The sequence below is a fragment of the Solanum pennellii genome, chromosome 3, assembly GCF_001406875.1.
Source record: "Solanum pennellii chromosome 3, SPENNV200".
NCBI lineage: Eukaryota > Viridiplantae > Streptophyta > Magnoliopsida > Solanales > Solanaceae > Solanum > Solanum pennellii.
This window is the reverse complement of record NC_028639.1, coordinates 73,276,906-73,293,657: the sequence shown is the minus strand read 5'-3', so window position 1 is coordinate 73,293,657 and position 16,752 is coordinate 73,276,906. Positions and strand designations below refer to the sequence as shown.

The 16,752-nt window shown below is 33.6% G+C and overlaps 3 protein-coding genes and 1 non-coding gene across 6 annotated transcripts; 2 read left to right on the top strand and 2 right to left on the bottom strand.

The window, feature by feature from the left end:
- Nucleotides 1-1,913: 1,913 nt before the first annotated feature.
- LOC107014068 (probable sulfate transporter 3.4) lies at nt 1,914-6,248 on the top strand. Its single transcript, XM_015213931.2, has 12 exons — nt 1,914-2,440; nt 3,321-3,528; nt 3,681-3,852; nt 3,959-4,024; nt 4,118-4,231; nt 4,325-4,441; nt 4,544-4,670; nt 4,869-5,155; nt 5,257-5,447; nt 5,532-5,617; nt 5,715-5,791; nt 5,880-6,248. Exons 1-12 carry the CDS (start codon nt 2,053-2,055, stop codon nt 6,045-6,047), a joined length of 2,001 nt encoding a protein of 666 aa, XP_015069417.1. The 5' UTR covers nt 1,914-2,052; the 3' UTR covers nt 6,048-6,248.
- Nucleotides 6,249-6,305: 57 nt separating this feature from the next.
- On the bottom strand, nt 6,306-9,887 carry LOC107014071 (protein SYS1 homolog). Of its 3 annotated transcripts, XM_015213933.2 has the most exons (5): nt 9,733-9,887; nt 9,343-9,612; nt 8,192-8,418; nt 7,173-7,272; nt 6,306-6,784 (listed from the first exon to the last, which is right to left on the bottom strand). In XM_015213933.2, the coding sequence occupies exons 2-4, from the start codon at nt 9,564-9,566 to the stop codon at nt 7,196-7,198; spliced, it is 528 nt and encodes a 175-aa protein (XP_015069419.1). In that variant the 5' UTR covers nt 9,567-9,612; nt 9,733-9,887; the 3' UTR covers nt 6,306-6,784; nt 7,173-7,195. The 3 variants fall into 3 exon arrangements, 2 of the variants coding, with proteins under 2 accessions (XP_015069419.1, XP_015069420.1); XR_003577560.1 differs by having other exon boundaries at nt 7,050-7,272; nt 9,343-9,873; XM_015213934.2 differs by having other exon boundaries at nt 7,188-7,272; nt 9,343-9,873.
- A 346-nt stretch (nt 9,888-10,233) lies between these two features.
- TRNAR-UCG lies at nt 10,234-10,307 on the top strand. The gene has a single exon. It is a non-coding gene; the product is annotated as a tRNA-Arg (tRNA).
- Nucleotides 10,308-10,310: 3 nt separating this feature from the next.
- Nucleotides 10,311-15,489, bottom strand: LOC107014067 (MAR-binding filament-like protein 1). The gene is made up of 4 exons (XM_015213930.2): nt 15,183-15,489; nt 13,006-13,040; nt 12,748-12,885; nt 10,311-12,332 (listed from the first exon to the last, which is right to left on the bottom strand). The coding sequence occupies exons 1-4, from the start codon at nt 15,421-15,423 to the stop codon at nt 10,602-10,604; spliced, it is 2,145 nt and encodes a 714-aa protein (XP_015069416.1). The 5' UTR covers nt 15,424-15,489; the 3' UTR covers nt 10,311-10,601.
- Nucleotides 15,490-16,752: the final 1,263 nt, after the last annotated feature.

The following is a 16,752-nucleotide window of genomic DNA, read 5'->3' as shown; positions in this document are numbered from 1 at the left end:
AATGCCAACATGCATGTTATGTCCACTCAAAATATTAAAAGTGTGTTAAATTTTAGTAATTAATTTAGTTGAAATTGACTATATGAAACGTCTATTATCTCTTTTATTGTATTCAAGATATTTTTCGAAGGTTTATCGTGTAAAGTTGACCTAGCTACTATAATAAAAAGTCATCTTTTATTTTAGGTTTGGGATTAGCTACATTTGCCTCAGGACAAAATGGTAATCACCTTAAATTTCTTAATCAAGAGTCTTGGCCACTCATTAGTCAATATACCTTTTTTGGTTTAATTACTGTTGTACTAATATATGATAAAGTCATAATAATATTTTTTGTGTGTGTGAATAAGAATAGAGAAACGTGTCTGTTATTAAATCTTTTTCCATCATTGACTCATTATCTATTTCTAAACGTTTATTAGTATATGATAAAGTCATGATTATACCTAAACTAATTACGTTGTTACGCCTAAACCTACATTCCCTGCCATGTATTTTCCACTTTGAAGAAAAAACGAAAAATAATCTCTTGTAAGAAATTTATCCATAGAATCTCATCAAATCATATTTACCTAAGATTATTAAATAAAATATCGTCTGTTCGCTCTTTATTATAGATAAATTAAACATAATAATTTAGTGAATTAGAATAGAGGTGTGTGTCTATTATTAAATTTTTTTTCATCATATGGTTATTATTCATTGAGTTTCAAATAGTGCATTGTTAGTTTTTGCATTCTTCCAAAATTTTAAATTATTAAATACAACATCATGTATTTGCATTCACTTTGCCACAAATAAAAATATCATATTATTTACTCCATCCAGTTAAAAAGGAATGACTCAATTTTTTTTAATCTATTTTAAAAAAAAAATTATAACACTTTAACTTTAATTTTCCACGTGACATGTTTAAGACTATAAGATTAAAGAGTTTTTGGTATATTTAACATAAAATTAATTTAGAATGAAAAAATTTAAAAATCTTGTTTCTTTTCTTAAGTTTCGTTGCAACCAAACTAGATCATTCTTTTTTAAATAGAGGAAATATTGAACCAGGATAAAAGAGAATCTCTGTTAGTAAAAAAAAAATTCCATTGTACTCATTATTCTTCAAATTTCAAATGGTGCATCATTAGTTGTTACATTCTTTCAAAAATTTCTAGATTATTAGACAAACGTCATGGGTTTGCATTGGGTCTCATATAATATTATGATATTTTAGTGATTCTAATGAGAAATAGAAGATCAAGCTTATTATATTTAAAAAATCATTATAGACTCTTTATTCATCAAATTTTAAACGGTGCATTATTTATGATTCTTCAAAAAATTCTAAATGAGGAGAAGTGATTAAAAAAAAAAAGAATCTTAAAGAAGAAACAAAACTTTGTCCTCTCAAGTTTTTATACAACTTATTCACATTTTAAACAAAAATTCGAATTATTAAATAAAATGTCATGTTTTTGCTTTTTGCCTTGAATAGAATTATGATATTCTATTGGGCGAGAAGCAAGGATAAAGGAGCATGTCTAGTACTAATTTTTTCCATTATAGATTCATTATTAATCAAATTTTGAATGGTGCATCATTAATGATTCTTCCAAATATTCCAAAAGAGTATAAGTGATAAAAAGAAAAATACATCTTAAAAAAGAAATAAAATCTTGTCCTCTAAAAATTTAAATTATAAACAAACGTTATGTGTTTATCTTTTAACTCGAATAAAACTATGATATTTTAGCGTGTAAGAATAGAGTAGCATGCCTTTCACTAATTTTTTTCAACAAATTTCATATCATTATATTAAAAGGAGAAATTAACAAAAGAATGAAAAATCCTTACCTCTCAAAGTTATTATATACTACTATATTTTAAATTTTCCCCTATATAAAAAGGGCATTGTGTTCATTTCCATTTAAATCAACAAAGATCAACAAATTTTCATTCGATCTTCTCCGATCCAAATCTGAAAAACTAACCCAATACATATTTTCCCCAACTTATTGTTCTTGAACAAAATTCGTTAAAATTAAAACAAAATAAAAAAAAATGACTTTGAATTCGATTAAAGTGGAAGATTCATCTGGGAATACAAATGACGGAACAGAGGCTTCATCTTCGTCTTCGTCTTCGCAACCTAACGGTGTACATAAGGTATGTTTGCCGCCTCACCGGACGACATTTCAAAAACTCCGGCATAGATTGTCGGAGATATTTTTTCCAGATGATCCACTTCACAAGTTCAAGAACCAAACGGCGTTGAGGAAATTTGTTTTGGGTTTACAGTTTTTCTTCCCTGTTTTTGAATGGGGACCTAAGTATAATCTTATGCTTTTAAGATCTGATATTATTGCCGGCATTACAATTGCTAGCCTTGCTATACCTCAAGGAATCAGTTATGCTAAACTTGCTAATTTGCCGCCTATTATTGGGTTATGTAAGTGCCTCTTCCATCCCTCTTTTTTTTTTAATTGTTTGTTGTTTTTCCCTCCAATTTTTTTTTTTTTAATAAATATGTCAGATGTTATACTGTTCTATATATTGAATCTCCTTTCTCTGTTTGGAATTTTTATATTGAGGTAATCGTTATAGAAAATGGTCAAAAGAAATTATCATTTGTATATATTTATAAATATACGTTTTGTAACGACTTAAGGCGATCAATGAAAAATATTTATTTCTTCTAACACATGGTTACTGCTAAAATTATCACTTACTATATAGATATATATAGGTTTGTTACCTCGTTAGGATTGGTAAGGGAAGAAATAAGAACTATCCCCTTAAGGATTTTTTACTACTAATAAAAGGCCGCTAAACGCTATATCTAGTAGTATAAATTGTTTTTTTTTAAAAAAATAATAATAAAAGTATGTTAAAATGTTGCTTTACTTTTTGGACGATCGATACAATTGTCACGTAAACTCGTCATAAAAAGTTCTTATTATTTTCCCCTAATTAGCTCGAAAACACGTTTGCTATTAAAGACTATCATTTACTAGGCAAATATGTCACTTTTTGTACAAATTAAATTTAAATACCCAGAATTTTTTTATTATTACGTGGAGAACCTACCTTCACTTTTTGTGACGATCAAGCAATTGTAACATAAAAAATTATCCGATGCATGATCGCTACTAAAACTATCACTTACTATGAACGAATGTCACATTTTATACGAATTAAATTTTGAATATTCTTAGCGAGGAAACTTACTTTTTTTTTATGACGCTAAGCTAATTGTCACGTAAAAGAAAATGTCATTTCTTGTATTGTATAGTGATTAATATATGATGAATTTTGTGTGACATCCCCAGATTCAAGCTTTGTTCCCCCATTAATATATTCAGTTTTGGGAAGTTCAAGACATTTAGCTGTTGGACCGGTATCCATAGCCTCACTTGTAATGGGAACCATGCTCAGCCAAGCAGTTACATACAGCAAAGAGCCAACTTTATATCTTCAACTTGCTTTCACATCAACTCTTATTGCAGGATGCTTGCAAGCTGCAATGGGTTTCTTCAGGTATATCTTCATTAACTATTTCATATTTCATATATAAATACGCGAAAAAATGTAAGGGTTGCTCAGTTGGTTAAGGCCTTCCGTCCTTCACTTGTGGTGAATATTGAATCTCATATATAAATTTTTTGATTTTGATATTCGATGACTTACAGGTTAGGATTCATCATTGATTTTCTGTCAAAGGCGACTCTACTAGGGTTCATGGCTGGTGCAGCAGTCATTGTCTCCTTGCAACAGCTGAAAGGATTGCTAGGGATAGTACATTTCACAAACGAGATGGCAATAATTCCTGTTTTGACCTCGGTTTTCGAAAACAGAAATGAGGTTAGAACATCCCTTCAATAATGTGTTAATAGTCATATATCACGAGGACCAAAAATATATTGAAGGTATGTATTGATCAGTGTAACTTTGCAACATTTGTTTGCAGTGGATGTGGCAAACTGTTGTTATGGGTGGTTGTTTCCTCATATTTCTGCTCTCTGCAAGGCAAATAGTAAGTGTTTTTTTCCTTTTTTTTTTGGTTTATGTGAATGAGAAAGTTGCATCTTATTGTTCACTTCTAAAACAATGCTCTTCCATACAACAGAGTGCAAGAAATCCAAAACTTTTCTGGGTTTCCGCGGCAGCTCCATTAGTATCAGTTATTCTCTCAACTGTCATAGTTTACCTGATCAAAAATGAGACACACGTGATCCCAACTGTGAGTAATCTTACATGTATCGTCTCTACTTTCATCCGTTGTTCAACTTTAGACGCGACCATGACACTGAAGATACTTAATTTTGTTGCACAGATTGGACACTTGCCTAAGGGGATAAATCCACCATCAGTGAACAAATTACATTTTGGTGGCCCTTATATGGCTCTTGCTCTCAGAGTTGGCATTATAACTGGAATCTTAGCGCTCACAGTAAGTGAAAACGAACTACTGTCTACTGCTAACATTTTAATTCCTCAAAGAAAGAAAGAAATGAATCGCGGAGATTAGTGAACTGCCTATACAACCCTACAGGAAGGAATTGCTGTAGGAAGGACATTTGCTGCTATGGAGAATTACCAAGTTGATGGCAACAAGGAAATGACTGCTATTGGACTCATGAACATAGTTGGCTCTTGTGCTTCCTGCTTTGTCACCACAGGTACAAACTAAGCAACATTCTTCTTTTCATATTTTGCTTCCACAGATCACGGGTTTTAGTTGTCTTTAGGGTGTCAAAAGGGCGAGACAAAAGTTACTTGAGCTGAAATGAACTAAAAACGGGTCATGTTTCCACAGGTTAATTTTGCCACCCCTGGTTCTCTCTTTTTCTTATTCCAACTAAAATTCAATGTTGCAGGGTCATTTTCCCGATCTGCTGTTAGTTACAATGCTGGAGGAAAATCTGTTGTTTCAAATATAATAATGGCTGCAACTGTGCTTATCACCCTGCTGTTTCTCATGCCATTGTTCCAATACACCCCTAACGTAATCTTGGCAGCCATTATTATAACAGCTGTGATCGGGCTAATTGATTATCAAGGTGCATTCCGTTTATGGAAAGTTGACAAACTAGACTGCATCGCGTGCTTGTCTTCCTTTTTTGGTGTTCTTTTCATCTCAGTGCCTGTTGGCCTACTCATCGCGGTAAGCAGTTTCTCCTCATAAATCTCAATCCCTGCCTCAATGTTTCTAACTTCTCATATCTAACTAATGTACTATAATTTTTGTTCATGATAACACTTCAGGTCGGTATTTCAGTTTTCAAGATCCTATTGCATGTTACTAGACCAAATACTAATGCCCTGGGCTACATTTCGAGTACTCGTTCATTTCAAAGCCTAAGCAGATACACCACTGCTGTTAGGATTCCTTCTTTCCTTATCATAGCTGTTGAGGCTCCTTTCTACTTTGCAAATTCTACCTACCTACATGAAAGGTAAGTTTAACCTTCGAAGTTACTAAATATTTTGTTACATTAGAGTCGTATCAACTAAAAGTTAGCAACTTTATACAACTACAGGACATTGAGATGGATTCGAGAAGAGGAAGACAGGATCAAAGCCAACCAAGAACCTCCAATCAAATGTGTAATTATTGACATGACAGGTTGGTTCGAAAAACAGAACATATATTGTGTCATGTTTTCATTCGCGAGTAATCTAACATGTCTAGTAACAAAAAAATTGGGGGTTTCTTTCTGCAGCTGTGACAGCTATAGACACTAGTGGCATTGATACAATATGTGAACTAAGAAGAATACTTGAGAAAAGATCACTTAAGGTAAAAAAATCTTTCATCTGTCAAGCTTTTGTTTTCACGGTTTCTTTCTTGGTTGATTGTTTATGCTTTTAATTGTCAACTGTTGCAGCTTGTGCTGGCAAATCCAGTTGGAAACGTTATGGAAAAGCTGTTTAACTCAAATGCTCTTGAGGCTTTTGGGTTAGACGGATTATATCTAACAGTTTCTGAAGCAGTGGACGATATTTCGTCTTCGTGGAAGCCTGAAAAGGGCCCAGCTCAACCACTAACTATATGAGATTTGTACAATGGATGGAGAGAAGAAGAAGAAGGATTAATAAACTGAAGCTTTGGGAGGAACTGATTTTTGTTCTACGCTCTTCTAAGAAGAGAATTTTGATGTATACTATCTTTATCTATGATGAGAGCAAGCATATCCATGAATGTAACCCTTGTTTGTATATAATAATTTAGGAAACCACTATCTTTTTTCTGTTTAGAGAATAACAATTATTTTTACTTGTCTGGAAAAATAAGAAGAAACTAAAAACTACTATTAACTATTAATCAGCAGATTACTCTTCACTGCTCTTCATCAATATCAAATCTAGGTGTGGCATCAAACAATTTTCAGTTACAGCATCTAAACTGCAACACTTATCATGCAATTTCAGATTAAAAAGTCTTCGAATAACAAAATGCATTATGAATGCTTAAAATCTACATATACCTTGCCAAACACTGTCGTCCCATCAGAATTTGCTACGTCATTCTAAAACTCTTCAAGTTGTACATAAAATGTCTAAGCACAGCTCTGCTTAGCTTGTTTCCTGTTCTGTTTTTCGATCTCTAAAGACAATTGACATGATTGCAGCCAGCAAAGGAAATAAAATCTCCTCTAGAAAGCTTTAGATGTCATATCAGAAGACAGACTTGTAAGCTGACAAGCTTATCCAAGATCATCTCCTTGGAAACCAGGGAGCACCATCATTAAGACAATTGTTCTTCCTGCTGCACTTCAACTCCGTCAAACATCTACACATTTTAATGCATTTCAAAGAATTAGTCATATAAGCAGAGTCAGGGCCCTATTTAGTTCTTGTACAGACCATGTCATGTGAACTTCCAATAGATGCAAAAAATAATAATATACTACAGGCATATAGTGGTGAGTCAATCTTCTGATATGTGTGATAACTAGTTATCAAATTAAGATTTTCTCTTTTTGACAAGTAAAGATAATTTTATTTCATAAAACAACAGTACCAAGATGATACTGCAGATTAGTACAAAAACTTACTTACTGGAATTAGATTCCTTATATCTGGAGCAGAATTCCAGCATAGCATCAAAAAAGACATTACACCAAATCTTAAGATGCTGAATAAATCTATTTTTTTACAGAAGTAATGTTTCCTCCTACCCTTAAAGCACCTACAATTTCTTTCAAGCCATATTATCCAAACGATACAAAGGGATTTGCTCATCCATGTCTTCGTTTGCCTTCTCCTCACTGACTGACCCTGCCAATCAAAATTTAGATTCTCTCAGTTCAAGTTGAGATTTCTATTGACAAGCCTAACAGATAATTACAATAAAGTCACCAGGAGAAAAACAATAAATGGCGACTAATATTCCTCTTCTTATTTCTGAAGCTCACTGTTGCACCATTATGATAAATGCTAACCATATATACACGGCTTTTGGGAAATGGGATAAAACCAAAGCTAACGCTATTTAAGCTGAAACAAGGATTATCCAGTTCTGTTGAAAGCACATGTTAATAACTCTATGTTAGTTATGCCAAACTAGCAGTATCCATCAACAGCACCCATTTCTTCTACTTCACCTCCCCTCCCTTCTTCTTTTCTGCCTTTCTATCAATTAACAAATTTATTGCTGCAACTACTGCTCTAATTTATTGACAAATCTAGTGCATCATTTCATCAAGTACCAAGAACCAATTTGTACCCAAATACTAGAGAGACGCACAATATATTAATAAATCATACATGCTATCTCATTTTTAGCCTATAAAATGACAAGTTGCAGCCTAAGCACCCATAAAGAGGAAGTTTGACCAAGTTTACTAACATAGTAGAAGAGATTGACAAAGATCTTCATACTCTATGCAATGGAGAAGAAAAATGAAGTGTTAATAACCTCCAGTGAGATCCAACAGTTAAAGCATAGATATCTCAAGCACTTCAACTCTAGAATACAAATAAATGATCCAAAAGTAAAAGAGAAATGACAATAGTTAGCATCATAATCAAAGAAGCAGTTATAATCAGGATCCTAACGAAAAGACAAAATAGTGTGTAGAGTTGAAGGATGTCAGAACAAAGTGATAGTGTTCAGGCCAATGATATGGAGAAATGGTATAATGGGAGAAAGCTTTCTCAGACAGAAATTATTCAAAATGGAGGAAAAGGAGCTTACTTGATCGGAATTTCGGAATTGGAATTTCGCGTAATTCACGTCTTATGCACAAGTATTCACCTAACAATGCCATCACCGCAAGCCCAGTAACATTCACAACCCACCATGTAATTGAAGAAGGCCAGCCTCCATAGATAATACATATTAAAAGATGTACGATGTAAAGTGTTGCTGAAAAATCTAAGCACTTCTTTGCCCTCTCAATCAAATAAAGCAAAAAGCCAGCTCTGCATATTGCAACAAGAAAAATATTCAATTATGCATGTTGAACCAGATTTATTGAAAAGTTAGGAAGTTGGTTCACAGAAATATAGATTTTCTCATCCGAGACTAGCATGCACATAAAAAGTCAAAACAGAAGTACATATTAGAGATATAAAAAGCATCATGCTATATCATTGTCCACTCCTTTTTGGCTTATTTATGGTTGCATCTCCAATTCCTTTACTTCCCAAGTGTGTGTTCTTCAGAATTACTTTTACTACCTTTTTTCCAACTCTAAGTTGAACAAACATAAGAATAGCAAGATACAGTAGAAATCACTCAACATTGAAGATCAAACTAATATGGTATAAAACACTGATCCAATCTCTTTAAACTCCCACAGCTGAAATACTGAAGCCATTTTTTTTTGCTACACTTACTATGAATGGACAAGCTCACCAAGCATATCAATCCCCCCAAAAATAGATTGCTTTCAGTCAGTAATGGAAGACACAGCCAAAGATGAAAAAAATATATGATTTTTCAGCAGGGAAGTCTTCCCAATTCAGATTCTTTACGTATGGACAAGCTCACCAAACATATCAATGTCCAAAAAAAATTAGACTTGCTTTCAATCAGTAAACGAAACAAAGTCAAAGATGATAATTCATGATTTTTCAGCAAGGAAGTCTTCCCAATTCAGATTCAAAGGGGATATTCATGACAATTCAGCAAGGAAGGTGGATTTATGGAGCTAAACAATCATTTCTACTTTCTTGTTTTCTTCACTATGAATCTATGCCCAAAGAAACAGAATTAAGAACATTGTCCCAACATTAATTTAGATCCAAAAGAAAAGGCAAAGAACATGAAGAGAGCACAAAACCAAAAGCTTCAACTTTATGGAGAAGACCCAAATGAAGGGGCAAAAAAAGCAGAAATCTCACCCTGCTAGTGAACTGAGAATAAATGAGGCAATGACGCACCATCCAGTGACGGTGGAAGCAGTAACAGTAGCATAATCAAAGAAATATACCAGACTAATTCGTGAAACACGAGTTCCAACAAGAATTGTCATGAATATCCCCAGCGTCAAATAATATAGACATTGAAAACACACGATCTGCGCAACAATAAGCCATGGATCCCACACTGCCGTTCCATAGAACATGACTTTTTCGATCCTCTTTCACCAATAATCCCAATTCCTCTAAAAACTGCACCGAACAAACAATCAATTGATTGAGTAAATTCAAAGCAAAGAATAATTTAATAGCGCTACAATCAGAAACCCTAATTTCGGCGTAAATCTGAGAAATTGAGCTGATTGAAAGTACAATCAAAATTCTGAATCTGAAAAAAGAGCATAACAAGGATGAGTTCGGTGGCAATCGTCTCCGGTCTCCACCTAAACTCTTTTTCTTTGTAAAAGCTTCATCACAGCCCACATAACATTTTGTTTTATTTTATTTTTACATTTTAAGGTTAAAATAGGTTTAATAAATTTTAATATTTAATATTTAAAAATAAAAAAGTATCATAAATATAATTTTTCTCATAATAATACAATAACATATTAAAAAAATCTAAAAAAACATAAAATATATGCTATTTTCGTAGATCAAAATTCATATAATTTGAAACTCAAAAATCGAAAATGACGAATACTTATAAGGCTTCACTAGCAAAGTTTTTGATTGTTAGGTGTGCAAAGTAAAAGGGTTGGTAATTGTAATTAAAGACGTCTAATCCAAATAAATTTATTTTGTAGGAACTTCTCCAGAATTTTGTATTGCTACTGTACTTTAAACAAAAAGTTGGATATACACCAACATACAGACCGCATAGCGCAGTGGATTAGCGCGTTTGACTTCGGATCAAAAGGTCGTGGGTTCGACTCCCACTGTGGTCGACATTTTTAGCTGATTTATTGTTTTAATTTTTATTACTGATAACATGGCACTAATAAAGTGCTTTACATATTGGTTACAATACAATTATTTCATTCATGAAAGCTGCAACATTGACTGAATATCAAGAGATCAGTCATTTGTTTCTGCAACTTCTCGCCTGGAAATGTATACTCAAAGAGACAATACAGCTTGTTCCAATGGCAATGTCCTAATTCTGGCCTCTCTATAAATGTTGCGAACAAATGAGTCAGGGACAAAAGAAGAAGAAGATTATGTCATTCAGAAACAGCCAACTATGATTCCTCTTGCTTAACAGTAGCACTCTTCCTTCTCCTGGTAGTTTTCTTTGCAGTTACTGTTGCCTTCACCTTTTCCTTTTCCCCAGCTTCAACTTTTTCCTCATCCTCCACTGGAGCTTTCACTGAGTTTATTTGGCTCCGTAGCCGCAAAATCTCACCTTTTGCTGCTGCCATTTCATCTTCCAATTTCTTTGCTCTCTTCTCAAGACTTTCGCGTTCCTTGCCAAGTTTCATCACCAGGCTATGGGCGTCTTCCAGATTTTCTTGGGCTTCTTGTGAAATTTGCTTCTGCTCAGAAACAGACTGTCGGAGCACTTCTCTCTCGTCTTCGAGGCTAGAATTACGAGAAGTAGCAAGCTCCAGCTCCTCTGCTAGTGCCAACACATTTCGGTTAATCTCGTCAAGAGATTCTGTAGCCTTTTCTAACTCGTCTTCCAGACTCTTCCGTAACTCTTTCTCTCGTGTAATTTGAGACTCCAGAAATTTTAACTCTTCTTCTAGTGTTGCAACAATGCTCTTTTCTTGTTTCAGTTCATTAGCAGTATGTTCTGCTTTCTTATAGACATCAACTAGCTCTGTCTGTAAGCTATCACGATTTTCAGAAACAGCTGCTAGTTCATCTGACATAGTGTGCATTTCTTCATTTGTTTTCTTTAGAAGCTCCTTAGTAGTGGTCAACTCAGCAGCTAAGAGCTCTGAACCGTGTTTTGTTTCATCGATGTTCCTCTGTAATGATGCCCTTGTTTCCTCCAATTCCATCTGAAGTTTAGAAACCTCAGCTTCAAGTTTGGAGCAAAGATCCCTCAACTGCTCTAGTTGTACAGTTATATCAGAAACTTCACTTCTTGAATTCTCAAGACTTTCCTGAGTGACTTCAATCTCTTGCTTCAACCTGTTTACATTGTCCAGCTCAGCATCCACCATTCTCCTAAGGTTTTCTTTTTCTCGAGTCAGATCAGCAATTAGCACTTCATTTTTACTTGCTTCACTTAAGGCAGTGCCAAGTTGTTCCTCAAGCTGGTGTAGTCTCTTCTCTTGTTCCCCCAACAGCTTCGCATCTGAAGCCACCTTCTCATCAGAATTGGACTTGAACTCACTGTATTCCTTTTGAATAACATGAAGCTCTTTTTTAGATTCATCTCTCTCGAGGAGCAAAGAATTTAATTGCACATTCAGGTTGTCTTCTGATACACATTTCAACTCCAGTTCTCTCTCTCTTTTCTGGATTTCATCTTTAAGTTCTTTGATCTCTGAAGTCAAATTCATCAGCTGATCCTGGGATTGTTGATACATAGAGCTCAAACTATTTACCTCCGATTCTTTTTCAGCTAGTTTAGAGGTGCTACTCCGAAGACTCACCTCTTTATCTTTGATCTCTGTAGTAAGCAAAGTAATCTTTTCTTCAAGAACTTGTATCAAATCAAGCTTCTCTTTAAGCTCTTCCTGCAATTTCTTCTTATCCTCCTTCGTATTCATGAGGTCATTTTGAAGGCCCTTGATCTCAAATTTAAGATCTTCAGCAAGTTTTTTTTCGTTTTGCAGCTCCTGACCAAGGCTTATAACTGTAGTCTTCGCTGATTTTAACTGATTAACCAAAGCTTGCCGCTCTTCACCTTCTCGCCTAATTAGCTTATTTCGATCTTCCCTTTCGTTCAGCAATTCAGACTCAAATTGCTTCTTCATTGTAACAAATGCATCTTCCTTGTCCTTCAGCTTATTTTTCATCTGAGTACATGAAAGCAGATCTTAATTAGTAAAAGCAACCCAAGAAACGAAAACTCATTCTTTCTGCCAATAATCTTACAATTTAAATGAACTTTAAGCTAATAGTTTAAGCATGTAAAGATCACTTGCAGGTGTTTTATGTTTAAATTGTTTGAACAAGTTCAGGCCAAATGATGACCAATTCAGACAAGCTTGCACCCACACACGGACACGCACTCACACCCCACCTTAAAATAATAATATTCTGCTGTCTCTACTAAGAAAAACGTTGCTAAAAATATATTGTACTAAGAAATGTCTCAACTAAAAAAATGTTGCTAGGAATATTTTGTACCTTTAGGTGCAACAATTGCATCATGCAATAGATAAACAATGTCGGTAAGATTACAACTGACAAAAGATATAGAGAGCTTACAGATTCAATGGTTGCATCTGAAACTGCCTTCTCATTTCGAGCCAAGGCATAAAGAGAACCAAGCACGCCTGAACCAACAACACCAAGTCCATTAAGCAGAGAAACGAAGGGATTCCCTGCACTTCCTTGGATTGTTTGCTGGTTACAAGAAAGTATTGACTGAGAGCATATAAAGCTGAGGAGAATGTAGAAATGCAAGTATACCAGAATTTATTCTCTCAATCATTTTTCAAGAAAATACTAGGGATAAATTCAGACCTCTGTTTCCTCTTTCTGCGGCTGTGCTTGCGAATCTGTATAGTATGAGAGCAGAGTTAGTCACACTGGAAAAGGTTTCAGAGGTTATAGGGGTATAAACTCTTCAGTATAAACTATTCACTAATCTAAGTACTAACTACGCAGTATCTGGAAAAACCTTTTAGATATTGACCACAATCACAAATAACAAAATGTAAGTCATTCCAGTTAATCATCAGGAAAATTATGCTATTTATTACTAGTCATTTACCAGAATATCAAAATACAAAGCAAAAGAGATTAAATGCACTCACTTCTGATAAATAACCCCAGTGCTGAATAACTATGGAAAGAAGCAATGTTATCTCTGTTTTGATATGAATATGTACTTCCTTATGCTACGTTTACATCTCCTCACCGCAACATTCAGAAGTGTTTTCTTATGCTACATTACCATCTCCTCACTGCAACATTTAGAATTGTATACTTTCACCATGACAGCCAAGGTGAAAAACGTTATCACATACAGGACCCCACTCTTCTTATCCAGATGCAGTTAACTTGCACTCTCATCCTCCCTTTTTTTCTTCCTCTCTCTCTCTCTCTCTCTCTCTTTCTCTCTCTCTCTCTCTCGAACTAGCAATCAGGATCGAGTGAAACCGTAAGAAGAGTACTGACAACGGAATGATGGAATAGACTCATAAATTCATAAGTAGGGAAAAGTTTCTAAGAAAATTAGAAACAGAATTTATTGGCAGGGACATCATTGATAATCTCAGTACTCTTAGATTTAACTAGAAGCAATTATTAATGGCTTTTTTTGAACTGTAAGCATTAATTTGCACATGAAGCAAGAAAAAAATTGGACAGCAAACACTTAAGCCTCCCAGAGGTAATCTTATTAATAAAGGGGAAAACGGGAGATATCTTATCCAAATATGAAGGAAAAATGCTATATAGGAAACAAGTATAATGACTAAATACTATTTAGAATGCCTAAACTTGGACACTTAGGTTAGGAAACCATTGTCAATTCCAGAATTTCTTAAACAACATTCTTCTCAAATACCTTTCAGAGGCAAGATAATATATTGGGCATAACCCTTATCAAGTCTGTCAACTGTTGACGTACATTAGTTCCAGTGATAATAAGTTCAAACCTCACATGACTCGAACTGAAAACTGCTGTTTTTCAGCCAAGGAAACAAGAAAATAAGCACTTGAAATTACTGCAACCATTTTAAGTGCCAAATCAGCAGCAGACTACCATACCTTAGGTCAAGAGTCGCCCAAGACTATATATCGGGGACAACCCTTAAATCTGCCAACTGTTAACATACATTAGTTCCAGCAATAAGAAGTTCAAACCCTAACATGACTATTAACTGAAAACTGCTGTTTTTAAGCCAAGAAAATAAGCACTTAAATAAATGCAACCATTTTAAGTGACAAATCAGCAGCAGACTACCATACATTAGATCTACCTAAAGAATCGCCAAATTTTGTTATCATTAATTGAAGCATCTCAACTGATAGAAAAAGAATAAATGGCAATGAAGGCGTATTGGTTACCATGTAAGTCACTGAAATGGACCTAGCTTTTATCATATTCATGGATTCTACAGACTAAACATCACGGATAGAAAAAGAGTAAATGACAACAAAGGTAAATCCCTAAAATAAGATTCCAGTGCTAATAATAGTGCAATAGTTGAAGAAATTTGTACTGCTTAATATTTAAGCCACTTAAATGGACCTAGCCTTAATCATATTCATCGATTCTATTAAATAAACACATTTTGACTTAAAAACAAAGGAAGAACACCTTTGCTATATTATCTTGTCATTAATTTAAACTGTCAGCTGATAGAAAAAGACTAAATAGCAATGAAGGTAAATCCTAAAACAAGAATCCATTGCTAACTACTGTGAATTAATTCAAGTAATTCATACTGCTTAACATTTAAGCCATACCTAACTTTTATCATATTCAATCAATTCTATTAACTAAACACATTGTGTCTTTGCTAAATTATCACTTCAAGAAATTCATTACTACTAGAAAAATACTAAATGGCAGGTAAATCACTTCAAGAAATTCATTGATTCTACCAACTAAAGAACACATTACTACTTAAAGAAACGGAGAACTCTTTTGATTCTTTCAACTCCAAAGCAAAGGGGCAATAACGATTAACCTGTTGACAAGCCTCTTGCCCTCAAATTGAGAAGTGGAAGAACTGAGAACCCCACAAAAAGAATCGCTCTTCTGTTGCAGACATTACTTTCCTTTTGATTTTCTGAGTGCATACTCGCCATAACGGGTCTCTTCTTTCTACATCTTTGGGTATTTCTTGGGCAAGAAAGCAAAGGTGTAAATTGGGAAGAACATAATGAAGAAGATGAAGCAGAAAATGGAGGAAAACAAGAAGTTGCCATTATAAAGTTAGTGGATTTCTCTTTAATTTCAACTCACAAAAAGTGATAAAAGAAACAGATTTCAGAGGCCAGTGATTGCTCTTCTATGTTAGTACTAAAATTAAAATTCTGAGGACCAGATTACCCTTGCTTCTAATTCTCACAACTCCTCCTACTTCGGGATATTTCAGTATTTTAAAACTCTAATTACTCCCTCCAAATTTAGATTTATAATTATGCATATTATCAGATAAAAATTTACAATTTTGGGTAGTTAAAATCGGCTTTACTAATAATGTGAGAATTTAGGTCAAATATATTTCCACCGTAAAAATGAGCTAGCTATGGGATAATTGAGTGGGTAGATTTTGGATACAAATAGATTTTAATTATTTTTTAAAGAAAAAAATTAGAAAAGTGTGACATTAAAAATGAGCTATAAGTGGGTAGATTTTGGGAACAAATAGATTTTAATTATTTTTTAAATAAAAAATTAGGAAAGTGTTTATTATTTTGAATCAAAGTATTTGATATTCATATTAAGAGTAATTAATTAAATTTAAATTTTCTCAACTAGATAATTTTGCATTTTTTTGGTTGGATAAAATGTTTACTAGTAAAAATAACTTTGTAGCCCTATTAAGTTTCATGTCTAAAAGATATCATTTATTATTGTGAAATTAGATCTTGCGCCTAAAGGATAGGCCATCTTTAGGCGATCTGTCACACAAAAATTTATACATACAACTTCAATTATAATACATACATATATATATATATATATATATATAAATAATCCATGAGAAGGGTAACACAATAAAAATGCAATCAAAACATGAGTTTATGATGTGTTTGGTACGAAGAAAAAATAATTTCTCTATCAATGCAGAGGGTGGAAAGTAAGGTATAGTAGGGTGGTGGAATGCGGATGTGTTGGAGGGTAGATAAAAAAATTTCAGTTACAAACACTTGTTTTATTAGCAAGGAAGACATTTCTTTCATCTGAATTGTTTATCTAAAAAAAAATTCAGTAACAAAATATTGAAAAATATTTTTATTGTGTTAAAAACATCCTTAAAATTCTATATACCAAATCAAAAAGATTCACTGAGTGTAACAATTTTTTTTAGTGTACAAATTGAAAAGATAAAAAAAAGAGAGTGAAATCAAATAACCCTAATTAAAGCTCGAGAAGTACTTGTGCATATCAAAACACAAAAGATTTGGTTTGCAAAACGTAAAATGAAAGGATTCAAGCATTTAAAAAGGTACTTGCTACTTAATAGACATAACTAAGTAAGTTTTCATACAAACTGAAATGAACAGAATTGGAAATAATCAAAAAAGAAC

What these genes read in the sequence shown, in the direction of transcription:
- LOC107014067 (XM_015213930.2), bottom strand. Translation starts at nt 15,423, where the DNA reads ATGGCAACTTCTTGTTTTCCTCCATTTTCTGCTTCATCTTCTTCATTA. An exon ending in GGCAAGAGGCTTGTCAACAG is followed by an intron (nt 13,041 to 15,182) that starts GTTAATCGTTAT and finishes CATACTATACAG; the next exon opens with ATTCGCAAGCACAGCCGCAG. An exon ending in CAGATGCAACCATTGAATCT is followed by an intron (nt 12,333 to 12,747) that starts GTAAGCTCTCTA and finishes TCATGTACTCAG; the next exon opens with ATGAAAAATAAGCTGAAGGA.
- LOC107014071 (XM_015213933.2), bottom strand. Translation starts at nt 9,566, where the DNA reads ATGTTCTATGGAACGGCAGTGTGGGATCCATGGCTTATTGTTGCGCAG. An exon ending in ATTCTCAGTTCACTAGCAGG is followed by an intron (nt 8,419 to 9,342) that starts GTGAGATTTCTG and finishes TGCAATATGCAG; the next exon opens with AGCTGGCTTTTTGCTTTATT. An exon ending in AATTCCGAAATTCCGATCAA is followed by an intron (nt 7,273 to 8,191) that starts GTAAGCTCCTTT and finishes TTTGATTGGCAG; the next exon opens with GGTCAGTCAGTGAGGAGAAG.
- LOC107014068 (XM_015213931.2), top strand. Translation starts at nt 2,053, where the DNA reads ATGACTTTGAATTCGATTAAAGTGGAAGATTCATCTGGGAATACAAAT. An exon ending in GCCGCCTATTATTGGGTTAT is followed by an intron (nt 2,441 to 3,320) that starts GTAAGTGCCTCT and finishes TGACATCCCCAG; the next exon opens with ATTCAAGCTTTGTTCCCCCA. An exon ending in AGACACACGTGATCCCAACT is followed by an intron (nt 4,232 to 4,324) that starts GTGAGTAATCTT and finishes TTTGTTGCACAG; the next exon opens with ATTGGACACTTGCCTAAGGG.